Here is a 25,408-nt window from a genome sequence, read left to right as displayed (position 1 = left end):
GTCCATTGTAAAAAGCGCTGTACAAATAAACTTGAATTGAATTGAATTGAATTAAAAAAAGCGCCTTGACATCTTAAGTAAAGTTGGCCGCATATTCACAGATTGGAGTTTCCTGAGTCAATAACTCCTGAGCTAAACGCTGTTACTACACAAAACACGGTTGTAGCTGCGTCTCTACATTACTATGATAGAAAAGAGGTGTTATTTGTGTAATAACAGGAGTTATTGACTCGGGAAACTCCAATTTGTGAATATGTGGCCAACTTCCTGCTCCAGTTCTCTCCAGCGCTGAAAAGCTGATCCTATATTAACACGTCCTACTTCTTGCCTTATCGCAAGCCTTTCTTCGCTTTCTTTCTTTGTTTTTAATCCTCCATGTCAATGTTAAAACCGCTTTCTGCTAATGTCTATAGCATGAAAGCATCTCTGTGCACTTAACTTACTAGAGTACATACCACTTATGAGTTACATTAATTGAAAATCTCATCGTATGTGAAAATTAACAACGTCAGAATGCTAGAAGACATTTACTTTCTGAAAATTATCCATTGTGAGCTGTGAGCTGTCCTCCCCTGCTTCAGGAAGCATTCATCTATATGTTCATGCCAAGGGAGAAGAATAAATCTAATTTAATTCAATTATATTATTCCGCTCCTGTGTTAGAGCTCGGCTGGTGAACTGCTTTGCGTATTTAGCATCATTGTGCTAACGGTAAGGCATGCTGAGAGGGATTCTCAGTGTACCTCGACCTATTAACGACACATGCTCACAGCGTGTGGCAGGATTTGGCTAATTTAAATGGTAAAAAGGCTATGGACTGAAAAAGACCACATTTGTACTGACGTGCATGACAGATGGTCTGGGTATGATCACAACTGACAAATGAGACTTTTTATAGCTTCAAACATAGCACTAACCTCTAAAAAATTCCTTGATTACAGATTAAGAGTAAAAAAGAAAGAGAAGACAGTGCATGTGGGAAAAGTCAGTGAGTTTAAACTGTTCAGATATATCAGACAATCTGATCGTTAAAGTTGGCGTACCACCATTTTGTTGAGCGAGACCCAGCAGTCGGAGGGGAATACTCTACATCTGAGGAGACCTTCTTAAAGGTTTTACAGCCAGGGACGTGTTTCACATGTACCTTTTAAGAGTAATCCAATTATTCACAGATTATTCACTGTAGGCAGATGTGTGTGTGTGTGTGTGTGTGTGTGTGTGTGTGTGTGTGTGTGTGTGTGTGTGTGTGTGTTGTAACATAGGATTTTGTTTGTTTGTTTGTGCTATTACAACCTACAGAGGCCAAACCAGCTTAGCTTAAATTTTTATTTTTGTATTTCTTTCTTTCTTTCTTTCTTTCTTTCTTTCTTTCTTTCTTTCTTTCTTTCTTTCTTTCTTCCTTCCTTCTTTTGGCTATTAGGGCTTTACAACCCACAAAAATCAACCAGTTAGTTCAATTCAATTCAATTCAATTCAAGTTTATTTGTATAGCGTTTTTACAATTGTAGCATCAGTTTGTAATCAATTCTAAACTTAACAGGTAGCAAGTGTAGAGATGATAAAATTGGGGTTATATGGTCATACTTTAGTTCATTTGGATCTAAATTAGGTTTTTTGATGAGGGGCCTATTAACTGCCAACTTGAAAGACTTAGGGACGTAACCTAAAGATAGTGAGGAGTTAATAATATAAAGAAGAGGCTCACCAGCTTTATGTAACACTTCTTTCAGTAATTTAGTTGGAATGGGGTCTAGTGAACATGTTGTTGATGTAGTTGTAGTAATAAGCTTATCTAACTCTTCCTGTCCTGTACTTGTAAAGCACTGTAGTTGTATGTCTAGAGCCTTAGGTGAGACTGGGTCACAAGGTGCTCTCACATGTAGAACATTTTTGTTCATGATGCTTTTCATTTTATCAGTAAAGAATCTTATAAAATCCTCACTACTGAACTGTGATGGAATAGTGTGTTCACATTTCTGGGTTTGTGTTAATCTAGCCACTGTGCTAAATAAAAACCTTGGATTGTTCTGGTTATTCCCTATGAGTTTGCTCAGGTGCTCAGCCCTGGCAGCTTTTAGAGCCTGTCTATAGCTGGACATACTGTCCTTATACACAATATATATAAGGACAGTATATATATCCTTATATATATATATGATTTGTCTTAGTACAGAAGCTCCACAGTGTAACAGAATGATATTGACAAGACACGAACACATATATTAGATTAGATTAGATTAGATTAGATTAGATTCAACTTTATTGTCATTACACATGTACAAGTACAAGGCAACGAAATGCAGTTTAGGTCTAACCAGAGTGCAATAGTAGTAAGTGCAGGATATACAGTTTGTACAAGATTTAAATAAGTTAAATAAAGTGGTAATATGGAGTAATTTACAGATGTGTGTGTACTATGAACAAATATACAGATCTACAGAAGGATACAGTATGTTGTCGTAACTTAGAGCCCACCTCCAAGCTGACATATCACAAGGGTGATTTATTTTTGTGAAGATTTTTCACAACATCAATGTGCTGTAACAAAATATATGGTTAATACTATAAACAGCAATTTACAGATATGTATGTTCTATGAATATAATGTACAGATGAATATATATATATATATATATATATATATATATATATATATATACGTATGTATATATATATATATATATATATATATATATATATATATATACATACGTATATATATATATATATATATATATATATATATATATATATATATATATATATATATATATATATATCCTGTGAATATAATATACAGATGAATATACTGTTTATGTGCTATGAACATAATATACAGATGTCTATTACTATAAACTAAAATTTACAGAGGGTATGTGCTATAAACAAAATATATTGTTATTACGATAAACCAAAATATACAGGAGGATATGTACTATGATCATAATATGATATATTACTGTTATTATGAACAGAAATTAGGTGTGTATATACAATGGTAAGGCAATGGTGAGTAGCAATGCAAAAAAGGAGAGCAAGTGTGCAAATGAGACACATTTATATAATATATATATAATATAGACAGTATGTATGTGCAAATTGAAATATAAATAAGTAAGTATGTGTTTTAAGTAAATAATGTAAGAATAATGTACGAATACATTAATGAATGCAAGAATGTAAGCTCTTACCCTTTACTGTGTTTTCTGCCTTCTGCACAGAAACAGGAGTAAAAACACACTGCTGTTGCTGCTGCTTCGTCACCATGAGCTTGTTAAGCTTTCTTGACTAGGTTTTCTTCACCTACCAACTTTCTTTTGCTATGAGAACGTTGTCATTTGTTAGGAGCACTAAATTATTTGTCACTCAGCTTACTACAAATTACACAGAAGTCTTAAATGTTTCATCAACAGGAAATCATTTGTTCTGTAGGAGACTAATGGCCTCATAATAAAGCTCATTTTCATAACAAACACACTTCCTATCCTGTTTATTACAGCGTATTTTTAAAACCAGATTATATAAAAGTTATGATACTCTGCATGGCTGCTAAATTGGGGCTGTGATGTTCTTGTCTCTGGCCTACTTTCTACACTGTCTATTATCTCATTTCCTTTATACCCCAGCACTGTTGAATGAGTTCAACATGTAATGATTAATTTCCTCAGCTTTAACAGCAGCTCTAACATTGCTGCAAGATTTAATGTGATTTTTAAAAAAATATGGAAATAAAATTCTTATTTTTATAGTATCAACTAGGGATGAGCGAGTACAGCATTATCTGTATCTGTATATGTATCTGTTAACCATATGAATTATCTGCATCTGTATCTGTACTCGGGGTGGGTGGGGCTTGTCTTGAAATGGGCGGGGCTTTAACCGGTATGTTATTTTAAGCATGCAATTGATATGGGTTGATCAGAAATTGTTATATTTATTGCTGATTAGAAAAATATTTACAGGACAGCATCAGGATTGAGCTTCAGATCAATGGTTTTGATCACGATAGCAAACGAATATTACAGAACAAGTTTTGCAACAATGAAAACAAAACAATGCAGTGCAATTATGAAGTAAAATGTAATGAACAACAACTTTCTTTTTTAACTTTAAATTTTTTTATGATCAGTGTGATTTTTTTTATTTTTTTGGTTCTTTTTTATTTTTTTATTTCCACACCAGGTGTGTGTGTGTGTGTGTGTGTGTGTGTGTGTGTGTGTAGCTTAATAATTAATTTGTAATATTTATAACACTAGCTTACTACCTTTATGTTTTTATGAAATACAGCAAAAACGTGTCAGATACACAGTGTCTGGTTACTGGTTAGAGACAGCTGAAGGTTTAAAAAAGAAAAAAAATCTCCGACAGGCAGAGACGCAATGCGAGTCGCATTCTACCAAGCAAGCACCACGTCTGAACGAACCCACGTTTACCAGAACTCTACTGGTTAGTAAGTACGTATTATTAACGTTACAACCCGAAGTAAAAAGCTGAAGAAACCCTAAACGTTAACGGAAAAGACCCGCGAACCCGAGTGACTGAGGGAGAGACAGAGAGCTGTTCTGTGTGTGACTGTGAGTGAGCAGAGCAAGACACAGCAACACAATACATCTGTATTTGTGTAGGGGAGGGGCGCTGTGACTAGCCTATCACTGTAAGGGAGGGGCGCTGTGACTAGCCTATCACTGTAGGGGAGGGGCGCTGTGACTAGCCTATCACTGTAGGGGAGGGGCGCTGTGACTAGCCTATCACTGTAGGGGAGGGGCGCTGTGACTAGCCTATCACTGTAGGGGAGGGCCCTGTGACTAGCCTATCACTGTAGGGGAGGGGCGCTGTGACTAGCCTATCACTGTAGGGGAGGGGCGCTGTGACTAGCCTATCACTGTAGGGGAGTGGCGCTGTGACTAGCCTATCACAGAACGCTGACACAATCAGATACACAATGATGATTTTCATTCAATCCGAGCACAGATATTGACTCATATTACTCGTATAATACTCGTACTCGGCAGAAGTGCTTTATCCGTACCGGATACTCGTTTCAACCGAATATCCGGATCATCTCTAGTAACAACTGATACAAAGACAAGTAAGTGCAAGTAAATCGGGTTTAAAGATTGTATAAGTGTTGATTTATTAAAAACGTGCATTTATTTTGCATTTATGGAAGGAGACTTCAGTGTCAGTCTCAAATACAGTCAGTTCAATCTGTAAAATGTTTTCTAGCATCAGCCGTACTGGGGCTTTACCAAAATCATGGCAAGCTTTGTCTTATTAACTTCATGACAAAGGAATAAAAAAGAGCCGATGGTCAGGGAATGACTGTATGTTAAATCATTTTATCATTTCAGCTATACATGGTTGAAATGATTATAAAAGCTTCTTGACTTCTATTAGCAGTTAGTCTCCCTCAAACAGCCCCTGTTAGTCACTGTGACAGTAGACTCTTGTGGGAGTCTGTGAGCTCAAGTATGCAGAAGAGGGCAGATGAAGACGTTTTGTCAGTTTATGTGTCTCCCAGGAAGGTTTACGTGTCTCTTCCAAAACATTTTGATGGTTACAGTATGTCTGAGGAACATGGTAGCCTAGTGGTTAAGGTGTTGGACTACTGATAGGAAGGTTTTGAGTTTGAATCCCAGGTACACCAAGCTGCCACTACTAGGCCCCTGAGCAAGTTCCTTAACCCTCTATTGCTCAGCTGTATTAATGAGATAAATGTAAGTTGCCCTGAATAAGGGTTTCTACCAAATGCTGTAAATATCGGAAATTACACTTTGCTAGCAAAGTTTTACAGAAGGTTTTTACACCAATTTGTTAAACTGGCTCCTTACTTACAATGACCTTTACATGACAATAGACTAGAAAGTGTCAATAGTATGTTACCTAATTTTGACCAAACCTTTTGGCTCTTTGCAAGTTTTCAGCCAGCACTGTGACATCTGAAGGGATTTCCCAGCCACACAATTGAGATGATCCCAGGGGGTGTTTTCAGCAGGGGGTATTGTTCATTTCTCTTTGTTTGTGTTGTATATCATGTGTGTTGCCTGAAATCGCAATAAAAGTATGTAATAGACAGAAAGTGTATGTGTGTGTTTGTGTGTGTGTGTTTGTGTGTGTCATACAGCAGCCTTGTCCGTGTGCTTTCAAGCTCATTAAATTCCTCTCTCTTCTCCCTCACTCGCTCTACACACCGCTGCAGAGCATCGGGGTCACATGACTCGATGACATCATCTGTGGGTCGGAGCTGATCCCATCGAGAGCGGAACTTCTGCAGCTCCTGTAAGTACACACTGATCCGGCCTGAGACGCTGCTCTTCATCACCTCCACCTGACAGAGAAGGAAATATAGGGTGTTTGTGTGTGCGTGTATTTGTGTGTATGTGTGTGTGTGTGTGTGTGTGTGTGTGTACCTGTTCTCTAATCATCAGTTGGTGACTCTCCATCATCAAACCTGTTCTTCTCCTCCATCTGCTGGAACTGAGGCAGAACCTACACAAATATTACAGCAACATTTCAGTAATGTTACAGAATATTTTAAAAACTCCTCTTGTTTCTGCTACAACTGTGTAATGAAACATAACGCATGGTGAGATAAAGGAACACTGTAGATCCTTACTGAGTGGCCTGAGTGGGATTTCTAATGTAAACCCTAAATAAATCTGAATTTACCTCAGGTTTCTGGGCCTGGAGTTGGCTGTGTTTGGAGTTGGCGTCTCCGATCTCCTCTATGCTCTCTGGTCGTGTAGATAACATAACCATCCCACTGCTAACAAAGGAGTCTATGGCATGTATATGACCTGAAGAAACACACAAACACACACACACAAATCTGGAATGGAATTAAATATCCCTCGGGAGACGTTGCTCTCTATTCTATCGTCAGTTTAAATGTATGAGCAGACACGTAGTCTTCTGTCTTCATCCACTAGGTGGAGGTGTTGTGCTGTGTATGTTTACATGATGTACTGTACAGCAATGACAGAAAGCTCAAGAAAGGAAGCTATAAGACTCAATTAATCTGAGCACGTTACCCTGGATGGATCTCCTCAGAGCTGTCAGCATTGTGTCAAATAGTCTCTGGGTCAAGTCATCAATCATGGCCTTCAGTGGCTCACAGTTCACCATGAAGCAATCCACCTTCTGCATGCTACACATACACACACCTACACACATACATACACATACACACACATACACACATACCTACACTCACATACACACACACACACCTACACACACATACAAACACACACACATATAGACACATACACACACACCTACACACATACACAGACACACAAATACAAACACACACACATACACACACACAGACATACACACACATACACACACACATACACACACATACAAACACACACACATACAAACACACACACATACAAACACACACATACACACACACCTACACACATACACACACACATACACACACATACAAACACACACACACACACACACACACACACCTACACACATACACACACACCCACACACATACACACACACCTACACACATACACACACCTACACACATACACACACACATACAAACACACACACATACACACACACACAGACATACACACATACACACACATACAAAGACACATACACACACACATACAAACACACACAGACATACACACACAGAGAGAGAGAACCTTCTAATTCCAATGACTTTATAAATTATATTTTTGATACAGATTTATCCCTAAGTAACACACTTTGTGTGTGTGTGTGTGTGTGTGTGTGTGTTTACCCGGGAAGACGTTCAAGCTCTTTACCCTTCACTTTAAGTGCTTTGAAGTTTCTTTCCCAGTCCTGTACCGTGAGAAGGTGTTTCTCTACCAGAGCCTCCATATCCACCTGTCCCAACACCACCCACTCCTGTACACACACACACACACACACACACGCTTAATCATAGATTTATTAACATTGTCCTGCACTGGACATTCCCACCCTAGGGGTCATGACCCCATGTGGACTTGTCACTTGATCTACAATCATGTCCTTTAAAATGTCTGATCAGAAAATGACACTTGCTGAATTTGGTGAACTAATATTTTGAAATGTTGCTGGGATTCACAACAAAATGGTACATTTGAAATATAAATGTTATACAGGTGAATTTTAGCCTTCAAACCTTCTGAAAGAAAGTCTTAGTAATACACAGAATTTTCCAGAATAATCCAGTCCAACACACACACCCACACACATATACAAAGATTCTCACTTAAACACAAGGTCTATGTGTATTTCCGGAAGGTTCTTGTTGAGTGCCTCAAGTCCACACCGGTACTAAAACTCCAGGGCTTTATACAGTTGACGATTCCAGTGCTGTCTCCATGCATGCATATTGCTCACTTGCACACCCTGTAACACACACACGTGATATCACCAGGTCATAACTGGTAATTGCTGTCACATAAAATGGATTAATGATTATGGAGTGATTATTAATTATGATTTGAACAGGAGTGATTATTTAAGGGATTAATTAAAGGCAGGGGGTGATGAGTGATTATGTCATGCCTGTGACTCAATGGTGGCAAATCCAGCCCTGAGCTCCTGCAGTCCTTCCTTCCACCGCTGCTGCTGCTGAAGGAGATCTACGCCCATCAACAGCACCACCTATACACACACACACATAATAATTAGTTAGAACAAGCAATCACTGGGTTCTTACCCTTAACTCAGTATGAAACCCAGTACATTTGCTAATATTATCTGCTAATTTTAATGTTACTAAGAAAAGGGAACAAATAATCTCCATTAAAGATGTTGTGTCGGTTCTGAGAACGAGGGAATGCTATATTAGATGAGACAAAATATTCTTTTATCTGAGTCAGATTGATCTTTTTGATACCTTAAAGCTCTATTTTTACCTTGTCGTTGAAATCTGTGTGCCACTTGCGTAGCTTCCTGTTGTGTGTGGAGAGCCTCTCTGCAGCATTCTGAAGCCTGATAATGTAAATCTCCAACTCCTTTCTGTCCCACGTTATCTGCAGTTTTCCTCCTCCATCCTGTGACTCTGCTTGAGGACTTAGTTTATACTGCATTTAAATGTATTGTCTTGTGTGTGATGTACAACAGCAGTAGGGTGTCACCTTAATAACCTTCTCTAAGGCTAGAGCATCATTCAGCATCATAGGTTTCTGTGATGGAATCATCTGTTGGTCTATGGTGTTGTAGAAATGAGCCACCTGTTTTACACACACACACACGGTGACCTGTGCTGATGTAATATAATCTTCCACCATGATGTGTTGTGCGTATTTATTACACACTACAGTGTGACTGTGTGTGTGTGTGTGAGACTGTGTGTGTGTGACTGTGTGTGTGTGTGACTGTGTGTGTGACTGTGTGTGTGTGTGTGTGTGTGTGTGTGTGTGTGTGTGTGTGTGACTGTGTGTGTGTGTGTGACTATGTGTGTGTGTGTGTGTGTGTGTGTGACTGTGTGTGTGACTGTGTGTGTGTGTGTGTGTGTGTGACTGTGTGTGTGTGTGTGACTATGTGTGTGTGTGTGTGTGTGTGTGTGTGTGTGTGTGACTGTGCGTGTGTGTGCACGCAGTCCTGCAACAGACAATGATGGCATGATATATGATAAATACAAGGTGTTTAAATCTCAGGTTTTAACTGATAACACAATGATTCAACATTTGATTTAGACACCGCTGATGGACGTGAGCGTTTTTTTTTTAAAACCAATCTAATGTACGATGATGCAACAGTTTGTACATTTGCTACGAGATTATTTTTATACAGTGTTATATTAGTTTAGGTGAGTTTGTATATAATCCTGTGTCCTACAATTAGAATACTGGGTTAATAACACTAGCTTTACAATGTCTAGATTCTGTAGGTGTACTTGTTGAGTGTGTGTGTGTGTGTGTGTGTGTGTGTGTGTGTGTGTGTGTGTGTTCATACCTCTGCAGTAGTCAAGTAATCGTGTAAGCAGTCTCTTTTTCTGGCTCTTTGCCTTACTGTTGGATGTTTGATGAGCTCTCTGTGCTTCTGACACACCAGCAGCAACTGAAACACACAAAAAAACACACACACTTAATTTTACCACTTGTGGGAAAATAATTTTAAGTCATTGTTTTATTTCCTTTTAGTTCTAGCATATTTCTGTGGATCATATAGAAGCCCAATCAAGTTACAAGGCTAGTTCAATTCAAACTTTACATTAGTCTTGTGGTTCCTGTATCTCATTAATATGAAAGGAAAGGGCAAAGGTAACTCAGGATATCATCTGTCCCTTTGTGACATCTGTCCCATTGTTTAATTTGGCAATGGGGTTCAAGGTCTGAGTCAATGCCAACCATTAGAGGTGAACTCGTTTCTATGATAATGAAGGGGTCTGCAAAAAAGACTTATGCTAATGGGATTAAGGGTGAAAGTCCAGGATCTGGTGTGGGGCTGTTACATCCATTCATGCTTTGATTGTCATCCGTGTGTTTTTGTCTCTATCTGATGGGACTGCCCCCTAAAATGTGTATATAGACAATGTATTACAACTTAAAGTCAGACTTGATGACTGCAGCGCCCGTGCCAGTACGCTCTGACTTGCAGACTCGTTTCATTGTGTTTCTACAATAAAGACTGCTGCACAAGGATATCCAAGTCTCCTGGTCTTCTCTGGAAAAATTTTACAACACACTGCAGGATATTTGAATTCACGTGTGTGTTACTGCAGGTTGAATCACTTACATTGCCCTTCTACCTACAATGTATACAATAGAGATGAGCTGGATACTCGGCTGAAACGAGTATCCGGTACGGATAAAGCACTTCTGCCGAGTACGAGTATTATACGAGTAATACGAGTCAATATCTGTGCTCGGATTGTATAAAAATCATCATTGGCTAGCTGATTGTGTCAGCGTTCTGTGATAGGCTAGTCACAGCGCCCCTCCCCTACAGTGATAGGCTAGTCACAGCGCCCCTCCCCTACAGTGATAGGCTAGTCACAGCGCCCCTCCCCTTCAGTGATAGGCTAGTCACAGCGCCCCTCCCCTACAGTGATAGGCTAGTCACAGCGCCCCTCCCCTACAGTGATAGGCTAGTCACAGCGCCCCTCCCCTACAGTGATAGGCTAGTCACAGCGCCCCTCCCCTACAGTGATAGGCTAGTCACAGCGCCCCTCCCCTACAGTGATAGGCTAGTCACAGCGCCCCTCCCCTACACACATACAGATGAATTGTGTTGCTGTGTCTCGCTCTGCTCACTCACAGTCACACACAGAACAGCTCTCTGTCTCTCCCTCAGTCACTCGGGTTCGAGGGTCTTTTCCGTTAATGTTTAGGGTTTCTTCAGCTTTTTACTTCGGGTTGTAACGTTAATAATACGTACTTACTAACCAGTAGAGTTCTGGTAAACGTGGGTTCGTTCAGACGTGGTGCTTGCTTGGTAGAATGCGACTCGCATTGCGTCTCTGCCTGTCGGAGATTTTTTTTCTTTTTTAAACCTTCAGCTGTCTCTAACCAGTAACCAGACACTGTGTGTCTGACACGTTTTTGCTGTATTTCATAAAAACATAAAGGTAGTAAGCTAGTGTTATAAATATTACAAATTAATTATTACCAGTTAAAGCCCCGCCCATTTCAAGACAAGCTCCGCCTACCTCCGGGTTAGGCCCAACCCACTCCGAGTACGGATACAGATACAGATAATTCATATGGTTAACAGATACGGATACAGATACAGATAATGCTGTACTCGCTCATCCCTAGTATACAGTACCTACCTACAATACTGTGTGTGTGTGTGTGTGTGTGTGTGTGTGTGTGTGTGTGTTACAGGGTGTGCAAGTGAGCAATATGCATGCATGGAGACAGCACTGGAATCGTCAACTGTATAAAGCCCTGGAGTTTTAGTACCAGTGTGGACTTGAGGCACTCAACAAGAAACTTCCGGAAATACACATAGACCTCGTGTTTAAGTGAGAATCTTTGTATATGTGTGTGTGTGTGTGTGTTAGGAATTAAGCTGCAATGCCTTGCTTGGCAGATGTAAAACAGAACACGATCACGTTCCCTCTTTCTGTCTTGTGCGCACACACACACACACACACACACACACACACACACATTCCAGAGAGCTGAGAGTGCAGAGAGTCAGACAAAGTAACAGCAGCAGAAATTTTTTGAGTTTGAATAATAAACTGCTACAGTCACAAACACACACACACACACAATTGCAGGTACAGTACTCTAAATACAAATTACTACTTGCTGGCCACTTTATCAGGAATGTTTAATGTGTACATAGAGTCTTGACCTGCGTCTGCATGATTATATGAATCACACTGCCACGTGACAGGCTGACCGGATAACCGATTCGATGAATAGGCAGCAGTACAGGATTGTTCCTAATAAAGTGAGGGTAACTGAACATATACACATATAAGTAGTAAAGTACCTGGTTGGATCATCAAAGCACATGACGGGGGGGTTGTTGACTAGCTCCAGTGCAATAGCCAATAGTTTACGTTGACCTCCGGACAGAGTGTGTGTACGAGTGTGTGCACACTCTTGCAGGCCTAGAGCAGTGAGGATCTCATTCACCTGTCACAAATGTGCATATGATCAATGTTTAAGTATATTAAATGTATTAATAAGAACATTTTACAACTTATTTGTTTGTATTAGTTATTGGAAGTTACTATAACAGCTGTAGTTAATTTGTATTGCCAAGTCATTTTTTGGCAACTTCACGGCCATGAAATCAGGTGGAATAAAACCATGTTTGTTTCACTCACCAGTTCCTTCTTTAATAATAATAATACATTTTATTTAAAGGCGCCTTTCTGAACACTCAAGGTCACCGTACAAAAAACAACAAAGACAATCAAAATCGAATAGCTACATTGCGATACAAATTAGACCAGCAGTACAAATTATGGTGTAGAATAAGCTAAAGTAAACAGATGAGTTTTAAGCTGAGATTTAAATAATGAAAGAGAATCAATATTACGGAGTTCAGATGGAAGTGAGTTCCAGAGCTGAGGTGCAGAGTAACTGAAAGCTCTATTCCCCATAGTTACGAGACGGACAGAGGGAACAATGAAATGAGTGGAAGAAGAAGATCTAAGAGTACGAGTTTGTTTTGGAGTATGAAGAAGATCAAGAAGATATGAAGGTGCAAGATTGTGGATAGCTTTAAATGTTAGAAGAAGAATTTTATACTTAATACGAAAAATAATGGGAAGCCAGTGAAGCTGTTCCAGAACAGGTGTAATATGATGGATAGAGGAAGTACGAGTGATAATGCGGGCAGAAGAATTTTGAACAAGTTGCAGCTTATGAAGGGTTTTGTGAGGAAGCCCAATAAGAAGGGATTTACAGTAGTCAAGCCGGGAGGTTACTAGACTGTGAACAAGAGTGGTGGCTGATTGGGTCGTGAGAAAGGAGCGAAGCCTATTGATATTTCGAAGGTGAAAGTATACAGCCCGAGTAACATTATTTACATGAGAGGTGAAAGAAAGGGTACTATCAAAGATGACACCAAGACTCTTAACCTGAGATGAGGGAGCTATGAGAGATTCATCAATGGAAATAAGAAAATTTGAGAATTTGTTAAGCACAGATTTTGTGCCTATAATGAGAAATTCTGTTTTATTACTATTTAGTTTAAGAAAATTTGCTGAAAACCATGATTTTATGTCAATGAGACAATCAGTAAGAGCAGATGGAGGGAGTTTGGAATGTGGTTTTGTGGAAAGGTAGAGCTGGGTGTCATCAGCATAGCAATGAAACTTGACCTGATGCTTATGAAAAATATGTCCAAGGGGTAAAAGGTAAGTAATAAATAGCAAAGGGCCAAGGACAGAGCCCTGGGGTACACCAGAGGTAACGGAAACTGTCGAAGAGGTGAATGATTTTAGTTGAACGAACTGTGTGCGATCAGAGAGATATGAATGAAACCATTTCAGAGGTGTGTTGGTGATGCCAATAGTGGAAAGCCTGTCTAAAAGAATATTGTGGGAAATTGTATCAAATGCTGCACTCAGATCAAGGAGTAGGAGGATGGATAGTAAGCCAGAATCAGCTGCTATAAGCAAATCATTTGTAATTTTCAATAGGGCCGTTTCAGTGCTATGAAATGGGCGAAAACCAGATTGGAATTGTTCGTATAGATTATTGCCAGACAAATGGATATGAAGTTGAGCAGCAACAACTTTTTCCAAAATTTTAGAAATAAAAGGAAGATTAGAAATAGGACGAAAATTATTAAGGTTGTTGGTATCCAATCCTGGTTTCTTTAGAATTGGAGTTACAGCAGCTGTTTTGAAAAGAGAAGGAACAACTCCAGTGGTAAGGGAAGAATAAATAATACCCATGATAAAAGGGGACAGAGAGGAAGCAGTAGCCTTAACAAGGACAGTTGGTATAGGATCAAGAACACAAGTTGAAGATTTAGATTGATGAATAAGTTTTAAGATGTCATCAATTGAGGGTAGAATAAACTCAGAGAACAGTTGTGTAGGAACAGGTAAAACTGAGACACATGGAGTAGAAACAGGAGTGGCTATGAGTTGATGATGAATGTCTTCAATTTTTGAAGTAAAGAATGAAGCTAAAGTATTGCAAAAATCAGATGAATACAAATGAGAGGGAAGTGAGTCGGGGGATGTAAAATTTTTCGATAAAGAAAAAAGAACCCTTGAATTCCCTTCATTAGAACCAATTAAGCCAGAATAGTATGTAGATTTAGCTTTGGCAATAGTTTCTTTATAGTAAGACATGTGTTCTGAATACATTTCCTTGTGCACAGTAAGGCCAGTTCTTCTAAAAAGTCTCTCAAGCCGTCGTCCTTTTGCTTTTAATTGCCTGAGAAAAGGAGTGAACCAGGGTGCAGTAACAGCAAATGAAACAGTCCTAGTCTTAAGTGGGGCAAAAAAATTAAGCAAATTATGGAGACTATTATTATAAAGAGAGACCAAGTTATCTGGAGTGGAACAGCTGTCAGCCTTAGGAAGACTTGCAATGCTTAAAGACAAGCTGTCCAAATTAATGTCCTTGATTTTTCGAAATGATATCATGCGTACAGATTTCGATTTGAAAAGTGGAAGATTAACATTAAAAGACAGTAACAGATGATCAGTACATGGAAAAAAGTCTGCATTAAGGTTGTCTAGAGAGACACCTGAACAACAGATTAAATCCAAGTTCCATGTTTTCCATGTTTACTTCCATGTTCTCATTTAGCTTAAGATTAGCTGAAACCTGCAATAGAATGTTTACATCACTGAGAGGAATGTGATTAGTGGAACAGAGGAGATTAGCATGGTGTGCGAAAACATACGATAAGTAAATGTTTTTTCAGCACAGAAAATCTCACCATCATGGCCTCATGTGTGGTGAGGTGGGGCAGCAGCATGTCATCCTGCATAATGTAACAGGACATCTTCCTGAAGGTGCGGAGGTCACGTGGGTCCCCCGTTTACCATTATCTGACCCTCCATACCAGTCTCTCTAAAAGAGAGAGAGAGAGAGAGAGAGAGAGAGAGAGAGAGAGAATGAGAGAGAGAGAGAGAGAGAGAGAGAAATGAAAGCCAATACAACCAACAACTTACACCATGGACTTGTATTTTAACGTGTAAATGAATCTCAATAAAGAAGTAGAAGAAAAGGTATTTAAGACAAGCGTGTGTTATACTGATAATGATTAAACAGCTACGAGGGCAACAGGAATAAAGAGGACAGGTGAAAGAGCTACTGGGAAATATAGCACTGAATAAACAATATTATAAAAAATTTATTACATTTTTAAATTAAAATGGATGTCGTACTATTAAAGCAAATCAAAATACAGAAAATTGGTTCTAGGAGAAGAATGAATCTTAATGAATCTCTTCAACACTATCTCCTGCTCGGACTCACCTGTACCCAGCAAGAATATTTAGCAGTGTGGATACACATTGGCAGGCCTGCCGCTACTGGAGCCAATTTAGCTGACAAATAGGCTAATGGTCTTAATTTCCCCCCATGACTTTGTAGTAGCACTGATGTCATACACCCATTTTTCTCATCCACTGTTTGCACAAAAGGCTTATCTGGGTCTGGAATCCCTAATGTTAGGGTGGTTTGTAGAGCCATTTTTAAATCTACAAAGGATTTTTCTGCCTCTGGTGTCCAGGTCAGTGCACTGTGGGCCTGTAGGCCTTTCCTATGAGCGATTGCGCTCAAGGGCGCCTCGAGGACTGCATAGTTGTGCATGAAGGTCCTGCAATAAGAACACATGCCTAAAAATGACAGTAATTGTTTCTTTGTGTCAGGCTTTGGAATGTTTCGATGCTGCAACTCTGTTCTGCTCAATAGTTTTGCCTTGTTCTGATATCAGATGTCCCAAGAATTTCACTTGTTGTTTTGTACAATCTGCAGCTTTGAAAAGCTCACCTTGTGACCTTCCTTTGCTATATGACAAAGCACTGAAAACAAAACAAATAGCCAAACTTAATAATCTTAATAACTTAATCAAGTTATTCATGAGACAAACAAAAATGATAATAGTGCATACTCTAGTTTGTGTCAGCTAGCACACCTGAGTTCACACTTCAGCTGTGGTATTTTTCTCATAGTGATTGAGCTAGTAGTCTTTAATCACAAGTAGTATAGCATGAATCATTACTTAGTTGGCAATTATGCCAAAAATGCCACAGGTTATTATAGAAATGTGATAATAAGCTATTATGCACAAATTTTATGTCATTTTCCCCTACTCTCTGTGCTCTGTGTTACAGCTGTATATTTTGAGTCAGGGGCATTGCATATATAATGGCACAGTCCCATACCTCGTCCCCTATCTGAAGAACCTCGGACTCCACTGCCCTACTTACCACAATCCTGCAGACTTCAGTATGTGCACTGTGTGTGTGTGTGTGTGTGTGTGTGTGTGTGTGTGTGTGTGTGTGTGTGTGTGTTTTAGTTAAAGAATGTCTGAACGATTTTATTGGGTCAGACTATTGGTTATTGATATATTATTTCTTACTAGTGAAATAAGTCTATTTGTCAGTTTTGTAATATACAGTACCAATAGTGTTATATCCCTGTTATAGAAAAAGTTCTTATCTTCATGTTCTGTGGTATACACTTGAATGTTGACTTCATTTGGTCCTTCCACACCTTTGCTCCAAGAATTTGGCTGAGACTATAACATTCTCCCCAACTTCCCACTGTACCATAGAGGTCATCCTGACTGTTTACATCTTTCTATGGTACAGCTGATGCTTTGTCAATATCTGTAGGCCTTTCCAGAAACTGGTTAGAACAGCAAAAACAATAAAAACCAACACACTTCCATCCATACAGGATATATTCTAGATACAGTGCCTAAGGAATGCTCACAATCAATCGGATTTTAGTCCATTCACAGACAAGCAGACCATAGGACAGTTTTTACCTGCAAACTAACATGTTAACTTTTAGTCAAAGGTTTGTGGACACCTGATTATCACATCCATATATTTAGTCAAAGTTGTTAGCACACAACCATATAGGATATGCTTTTATTCTGTAGCATTACAATTTTTCTTCACTGGAACTAACAGCACTAGACCTTCTCTAGCATGACAGCACCCCTGTACATGAAGTGATGGTGGCTTGCCATAGTTAGTGTGGAGGAACTTGAGTGACCTTGACAAAGCGATGACCTAAACCTCAATGAAAACCTTTGGGATGAATTGAAAACCTGATTGCCTCCGAGACTTGCTCACCCAATATCAGTATCTGACCTCATTAATGCTCTTCTGTTTGCATGGGCAAATCCCAGCAGCCACGTTAAAAAAGAGTGCAGGTTGTTATAACAGCAAAGAACAGATTCAATCTGGAATAAGATGTTGAAATAGCACATACGTTTGTGATGGTGAGGTCCACAAACATTTGGATCATCAATCATTCTAATGTTCTGTTTTTTCTACAGTCTAAATGGTTTGTAGACACAGTAGGAATCCTCTGAATCTCTAAATCTTCTGTATAATCTCTGTGATATCCATCTGTTTTGCTACAGTAATCGAGGTGGCATCAGGAGAGTATGGTGATTTGAATCCTGTGCTTTTCGAGGCAGTGCAGGGTGGCATGTGCTCAGACGGTGTCAAGAAGAACTCCAGTGACAAGAATGATCCTACATCATCTTGCCCAACTCAGTGTAACAGCATGAGTGGCATGTACAATTATTTGTGAACAAACAATGTTAACCATTGCACTGATCTGCTTTACACCTCTTTTTTTTGTACAGGATTCAGGACACACTGAAAAACATACTTTTGCCACCAGCACGCTCACACAGTTCTGCATTCTTTTCAAAAGAACTTTTATCACAATATGTAGAGACATGGTAAGATTTCTTAGAATTATGTATATTTTACTACGTTATATATTTAGCAAATCTTCATTCATATTTGAGGACTTATAATTGTGTGTCCAGGTGCTGACCCACCTGAGGGTGATGTCACACTTGTCTATTGGAGTACTGATCGGCCTGCTGTACCTAAACATTGGCAACGATGACAGCAAAGTGTTCGACAACACTGGATTCCTCTTCTTACATTTACATTTACATTTACAGCATTTGGCAGACGCCCTTATCCAGAGCGACGTACATAAGTGATTATTATCTTCTTCTCCATGCTCTTCATTATGTTTGGTGCATTAATGCCAACTGTCCTCACATGTAAGGACTTTTGTTCTGCTTTGGTTTTACATTATCCATGCAATTAATAAAACTACCATGACACTACCATGACATTATATATCATGTATTTATGTTTACCATTGATGCATGGCAATAATGTAAAAATTGTGGTTAAGTTTACTTTTTTTTGGATATCCAGAAAAATCATGTTGGCTGTAAATGGTTATATTGTGAAAATTCTCATCAATTGGGTAATTCTGTGCCACTTTCCCAGTTCCTCTGGAGATGTCAGTGTTTCTAAGGGAGCATCTGAACTACTGGTACAGTTTAAAGGCCTACTACCTAGCCAAGACCGTGGCTGATATCCCATTTCAGGTGTGGCGTTAATATTATTTATTCTAGAAATGCTATATACTATATCTACATATGGAAGACAGTGTATAATATCTAAAATGTGTTTCTAGACTTGTAATAATCACATAATTTCCAAGACATCTTAGAAAGTTAGTTATATATTGATTGTTGTAACCTGGATTTAAACACATATATAACTTCTTGTGCATGAATACACACACAGGCTAAGGCCTGACCAGAGAAAGTAAGTATGGCTGTTTAGTTCCACTAAGAATAACCACACCCAACAGTATACTGATTTTACAGATCTATTGCACTTCCTCTGAGCACAAGTGCCACTCTCTTGGATGTATGTATCATTTGACAACATGACTAACTGACAGTGAGCCCATTTTCATAGCTTCTGAGTAAAATATTGTTTTCTTAAAACCATTTGCCACTCTGGTGATTTATGAAGCTGATTGTCTTTACTGTATATGGATGGAATAGATCAATACAAATAGGAAGAATTTAAAGGCCAAACAGGTCACCTTCAGTTCTAACCAGTTACCGGTTGACACACTTCTCAATATATTTTAATTATTTATTTGGCATGTGTTTGGCATTGCTGGCTATGGTGACCATGCCTGGCACAACAAGGCTCCACCCCAAAGATTAATATTGTGCATTAAACAGTTTAAAGACCTCCTACCATGTGCTTCATCCTTACATTGAAATTCCTTACAGTGAAATTTCCTCTGGCTGCATAGTCACTTCTATGAGCTGTTTATTTATCCTTTAGTCCAATCTGGGCCAATGCTCACCTGCCCATGGTGGAGGTAAGATAGAACCATGATTCTATTCATTATGTCCATGTAAAAAGTCTAGAAGTAAAAAAGGCCTATCCTGTCTATTCTGCACATCAACTTAAAGGCAACTCACAATATATGTGTAGTAGTTCCAGCTAGGGGTGTTGCATTGCTATGGCACAGTAATCCTTTCCTGATAAATCATTGTCTGTTGAGGTAGATTACGGTAGATTCATCTGAATATTTTATTTAACTTTATTACTCATTGAATATTATATACGTCGCCCGGTATGGCGCAACCGGGGCCCCACTCTGGAGCCAGGCCCGGGGTTGGGGCTCGCATGCGAGCGCCTGGTGGCCGGGTCTTACCCCACGGGGCCCGGCCGGGCTCAGCCCGAAGGAGCGACGTGGGGCCGATCTCCTGTGGGCCCACCACCTGCAGGAGGGACCGTAAGGGGCTGGTGCAATGTGGATTGGGTGGCAGTCGAAGGCGGGGGCCTCGGCGACCCAATCCCCGGACACGGAATCTGGCTCTAGGGACATGGAATGTCACCTCGCTGGGGGGAAAGGAGCCTGAGCTGGTGCGGGAGGTTGAGAGATACCGACTAGAGATAGTTGGGCTCGCCTCCACGCACAGCTTGGGCTCTGGAACCCAACTCCTTGAGAGAGGCTGGACTCTCTACTACTCTGGAGTTGCCCGCGGTGAGAGGCGGCGGGCTGGTGTGGGCTTGCTCATAGCCCCCCAGCTCAGCAACCATGTGTTGGAGTTCACCCCGGTGAACGAGAGGGTCGTTTCCCTGCGCCTGCGGGTCGGGGATAGGTCTCTCACTGTTATTTGTGTTTACGGGCCAAATGGCAGTGTAGAGTACCCGACCTTCTTGGCGTCTCTGGAAGTGGTGCTGGAAAGTGCTCCAACCGGGGACTCCATCGTTCTACTGGGGGACTTCAACGCTCATGTGGGCAGCAACAGTGACACCTGGAGGGGCGTGATTGGGAGGAACGGCCCCCCCGACCTGAACCCGAGTAGTGTTCTGTTATTGGACTTCTGTGCTAGTCACACTTTGTCCATAACGAACACCATGTTCAAGCATAAGGGTGTCCATCAGTACACATGGTACCAGGACACCCTAGGTCGGAGGTCGATGATCGACTTTGTGGTTGTTTCATCTGACCTCCGGCCGTATGTCTTGGACACTCGGGTGAAGAGAGGGGCGGAGCTGTCAACTGATCACCATCTGGTGGTGAGTTGGATCCGATGGCGGGGGAGGAAGTTGGACAGACTTGGCAGACCCAAACGTACTGTGAGGGTCTGCTGGGAACGTTTGACAGAGTCTCCAGTCAGAGAGAACTTCAACTCCCACCTCCGGCAGAGCTTCAACCAGATCCCGAGGGAGGTTGGAGACATTGAGTCCGAGTGGACCATGTTCTCCACCTCCATTGTCGACGCAGCCACTCGGACCTGTGGCCGTAAGGTCTCCGGTGCCTGTCGTGGCGGCAATCCCCGAACCCGGTGGTGGACCCCGGAAGTAAGGGATGCCGTCAAGCTGAAGAAGGAGTCCTATCGAGCCTGGTTGGCTCGGGGGACTCCGGAGGCAGCTGATAGGTACCGGAGGGCTAAGCGAGCTTCAGCCCGGGTGGTTGCGGAGGCAAAAACTCGGGTCTGGGAGGAGTTCGGTGAGGCCATGGAGAAGGACTATCGGTTGGCCTCGAAGAAATTCTGGCAAACCGTCCGGCGCCTCAGGAGGGGGAAGCAGTGCCCTGCTCACACTGTTTACAGTGGGAGTGGGAATCTGCTGACTTCGACTGGGGACATCCTCGGACGGTGGAAGGAGTACTTCGAGGTTCTCCTCAACCCCACCGACATGTCTTCCATTGAGGAAGCAGAGGCCGAGGGCTCAGTTGTGGACTCGTCGATCCCCCAAGCTGAGGTCACTGAGGTAGTTGAGAAGCTCCTCAGTGGCAAGGCACTGGGGGTGGATGAGATCCGCCCTGAGTACCTCAAGTCTCTGGATGTTGTGGGGCTGTCTTGGTTGACACGCCTCTGCAACGTCGCATGGAGGCTGGGGACAGTGCCTCTGGACTGGCAGACTGGGGTGGTGGTCCCTCTGTTTAAGAAGGGGGACCGGAGGGTGTGTTCCAACTACAGGGGGATCACACTCCTCAGCCTCCCCGGAAAAGTCTATGCCAGGGTACTGGAGAGGAGAATTCGGCCGATAGTCGAACCTCGGATTCAGGAGGAACAATGCGGGTTTCGTCCCGGTCGTGGAACACTGGACCATCTCTATACCCTCGCCGGGTTGCTGGAGGGTTCATGGGAGTTTGCCCAACCAGTCCACATGTGCTTTGTGGATCTGGAGAAGGCATTCGACTGTGTCCCTCGTGGTGACCTGTGGGGGGTGCTCTGGGAGTATGGGGTCCGGGGCCCTCTGCTAAGGGCTGTCCGGTCCCTATATGACCGGAGCAGGAGTTTGGTTCGCATTGCCGGCAGTAAGTCAGACTTGTTCCCGGTGCATGTTGGACTCCGGCAGGGCTGCCCTTTGTCACCGGTCCTGTTCATTATCTATATGGACAGGATTTCTAGGCACAGTCGGGGGCCGGAGGGAGTCCGGTTTGGGGACCACAGGATTTCGTCTATGCTTTTTGCAGATGATGTTGTCCTGTTGGCTTCCTCAAATCAGGACCTTCAGCGTGCACTGGGACGGTTTGCAGCCGAGTGTGAAGCGGCGGGGATGAGAATCAGCACCTCCAAGTCCGAGGCTATGGTTCTCAACCGGAAAAGGGTGGCTTGCCCCCTTCAGGTTGGTGGGGAGCTCCTGCCTCAGGTGGAGGAGTTTAAGTATCTTGGGGTCTTGTTCACGAGTGAGGGAAGGATGGAGCGGGAGATCGACAGGCGGATCGGTGCATCTTCTGCAGTGATGCGGTCGATGTACCGGTCTGTTGTGGTGAAGAAAGAGCTGAGCCGCAAGGCGAAGCTCTCTATTTACCAGTCGATCTACGTTCCTACCCTCACCTATGGTCATGAGCTTTGGGTCATGACCGAAAGGACAAGATCCCGGATACAGGCGGCCGAAATGAGTTTCCTCCGCAGGGTGGCTGGGCGCTCCCTTAGAGACAAGGTGAGGAGCTCGGTCACCCGGGAGGAGCTCAGAGTAGAGCCGCTGCTCCTCCACATCGAGAGGAGTCAGCTAAGGTGGCTCGGGCATCTGTTTCGGATGCCTCCTGGACGCCTCCCTGGGGAGGTGTTCCGGGCATGTCCAACCGGGAGGAGGCCCCGGGGAAGACCTAGGACACGCTGGAGGGACTATGTCTCTCGGCTGGCCTGGGAACGCCTCGGTATTCCCCCGGAAGAGCTGGAGGGAGTGTCTGGGGAGAAGGAAGTCTGGGCGTCCCTGCTTAGACTGCTGCCCCCGCGACCCGGCCCCGGATAAGCGGTAGAAAATGGATGGATGGATGGATGAATATTATATTATTATATTATGTATATATATATTAGATTAATATTTAAAAACATGAAGGTTTAGTAAAAAAAAAAAAAAAAGTATTCCCCGGGGACATTTACTCAACGTCAAAATAGCTACTAGTGAAAGCTTCCTCTCACCATCTTTCTCTCTCTCTCTCTCTCTCTCTCTCTCTCTCTCTCTCTCTCTCTCTCTCTCCACTCTCCACCCTCCACCACACACAGGTCCTATATCCCATAGTGTACTGTAGTATAATGTACTGGATGACAGGGCAGCCTCCAGAAGCTACCCGATTTGTGCTTTTCATGGCCTTCTGCACCTCCGTTGCCCTGGTGGCTCAGTCTCTGGGCCTACTCATTGGAGCTGCTTTCACCTTGCTGCAGGTGAGTAATTACATCAAATATACAAAAGCCATTCTGATTCTTCAAAAGTATTTTTTAAGTTCACTGTTTTTTTTTTGTAGGTGGCTACATTCGTATGGCCAGTGACAGACATTCCAGTCTTGCTTTTCTCTGGCTTCTTTATCAACTTTGACACCATCCCAAAATACCTACAGTGGATCTCTTATGTTTCTTATGTCAGGTCAGTAGCAGCCTTCATACTGTAATTATAATGTAATATCTCATACTGTAGCAGAACTAATCCACAAAGCTCCATTTAGTATATTTAGAAATGGTGGCCTACTAACTTACACTAAATCCACATGTTTGGATTCAATAAAAAAAATTGTTATTTAATGTAGACCTTAAAATAACTTTACAGTCCTGCAACTGCAGCCACAGATACAAAAACTCTGCTTCAATTATTAAAGTTTTTTTATTAACTAATGTAAATATTTTTTAATAACTAATGCCTCACTTGGGGCTACAGGATGCCAAATGTCTAAGTTTAATTCTCTTTTCTTTCTGACTTTATTTGACCCTTTGAGGCCATACAGATACATTTAGATGGCAACTGATGTCAAATAAAAGTTTCAGTGAAAATATTACAGGTAAATATAAATAGATATAAAGATTAAATATAAATGTGAGCATAAAAATAGTGTGTGGTTGCCAGGTTTACACCATACTCTGCTACGTTTTTGATATATATTGATTTTTTTTTCTTAAGTATCTTATTTTTTTATGATGTTGAAAAGCATTTTTGCTTTAATCAGCCATTGATCTCTTATCTATTATTATCCTGAAAGCAAGGTGTTTTATCCCTCTTATGCCACAGTCACTTGCTAACAGTAACTTGTATGTATTAAATGTATTAAAGATATTTGATCTATTAAGTATTATTATCTTTAAGTATTATTATGTACTGCCCAACAAACAAGAGAGTCCTGTTTGCAGTTACATTATAAAAAGCAGCAGGTCAATCCTCACATCTTTCCAGTGTTAGAAAGCATGAAGGAACAGTCTAAACTCTGACTATTACCAATTTCTAACACTGGGGACTCCTTACAATATTGATTAAAAAAATCTCCTCACAGAACACTGAGCTGTGCTATTATAGTAACTTAATGAAGTTCTTCTGACCAATCAGAATTGAGAATTCCAAATGAGAGCTATGGTATAATGCAGTTTAACTCATGCTTCCACAGGTATGGCTTTGAGGGTGTGATCCTATCCATTTATGGTATGAATCGAACAGATTTGGAATGCCCTGGCCCTGTCTGTGAGTTCCAGAAGCCCGAGGAGGTGTTGCAGCTGTTGGATGTAGAAGATGCAAAACTCTACGTGGACTTCATAGTGTTAGGGATTTTCTTCCTCGCTCTTCGGTTAGCCACTTATCTAGTGCTGCGTTACAAAGTCAAGTCTGAACGTTAGGGCTTGACATCAGATCAGAAGTAAATTGGATATTGTGAATGGAAACGTTAGGAGTGGAGTAACTGCCATATCACATGTAACTGCCATACAACGTGCACATGGCTATCCTTATGTGACAATCTCATCCAATACTATAAAGAAACAGTGAAATTAATGCAGCAAAAAGAGAGAAACGAAATAAAAGACAGACAAAGACAGAAGGCAAGGAAAAAGGAAGCTGTGGAAAATAAACTAAAAGAAATGGGGAAATTGTTATATGACATAAAGAAATTGAATATATCTGATTAAAACTGTAAAGAAAAAGATCTAGAAGGAACCTGAGTCAACCCAAAGAGGA

At 41.3% G+C, this 25,408-nt stretch overlaps 1 protein-coding gene and 1 long non-coding RNA gene across 2 annotated transcripts; one reads left to right on the top strand and one right to left on the bottom strand.

The window, feature by feature from the left end:
* Positions 1–6,451: 6,451 nt before the first annotated feature.
* Positions 6,452–7,092, bottom strand: LOC132859068 (uncharacterized). Its single transcript, XR_009649703.1, has 3 exons — positions 7,032–7,092; positions 6,670–6,797; positions 6,452–6,489 (listed from the first exon to the last, which is right to left on the bottom strand). It is a non-coding gene; the product is annotated as an uncharacterized LOC132859068 (long non-coding RNA).
* Positions 7,093–16,669: 9,577 nt separating this feature from the next.
* Positions 16,670–25,071, top strand: LOC132858781 (ATP-binding cassette sub-family G member 4-like). Its single transcript, XM_060889237.1, has 10 exons — positions 16,670–16,687; positions 16,769–16,883; positions 18,034–18,186; positions 18,269–18,360; positions 18,451–18,562; positions 18,640–18,696; positions 18,932–19,032; positions 23,482–23,640; positions 23,721–23,839; positions 24,846–25,071. Exons 1-10 carry the CDS (start codon positions 16,670–16,672, stop codon positions 25,069–25,071), a joined length of 1,152 nt encoding a protein of 383 aa, XP_060745220.1.
* Positions 25,072–25,408: the final 337 nt, after the last annotated feature.

The sequence above is a fragment of the Tachysurus vachellii genome, chromosome 16 (genome assembly GCF_030014155.1).
Source record: "Tachysurus vachellii isolate PV-2020 chromosome 16, HZAU_Pvac_v1, whole genome shotgun sequence".
NCBI lineage: Eukaryota > Metazoa > Chordata > Actinopteri > Siluriformes > Bagridae > Tachysurus > Tachysurus vachellii.
This window is presented reverse-complemented; position numbering and strand designations above follow the sequence as displayed.

Coding starts and splice junctions, on each gene's coding strand:
- LOC132858781 (XM_060889237.1), top strand. Junction 19,033..23,481: donor TGGCTGATATCCCATTTCAG/GTGTGGCGTTAA, acceptor CACCACACACAG/GTCCTATATCCCATAGTGTA. Junction 23,641..23,720: donor CTGCTTTCACCTTGCTGCAG/GTGAGTAATTAC, acceptor TTTTTTTTGTAG/GTGGCTACATTCGTATGGCC.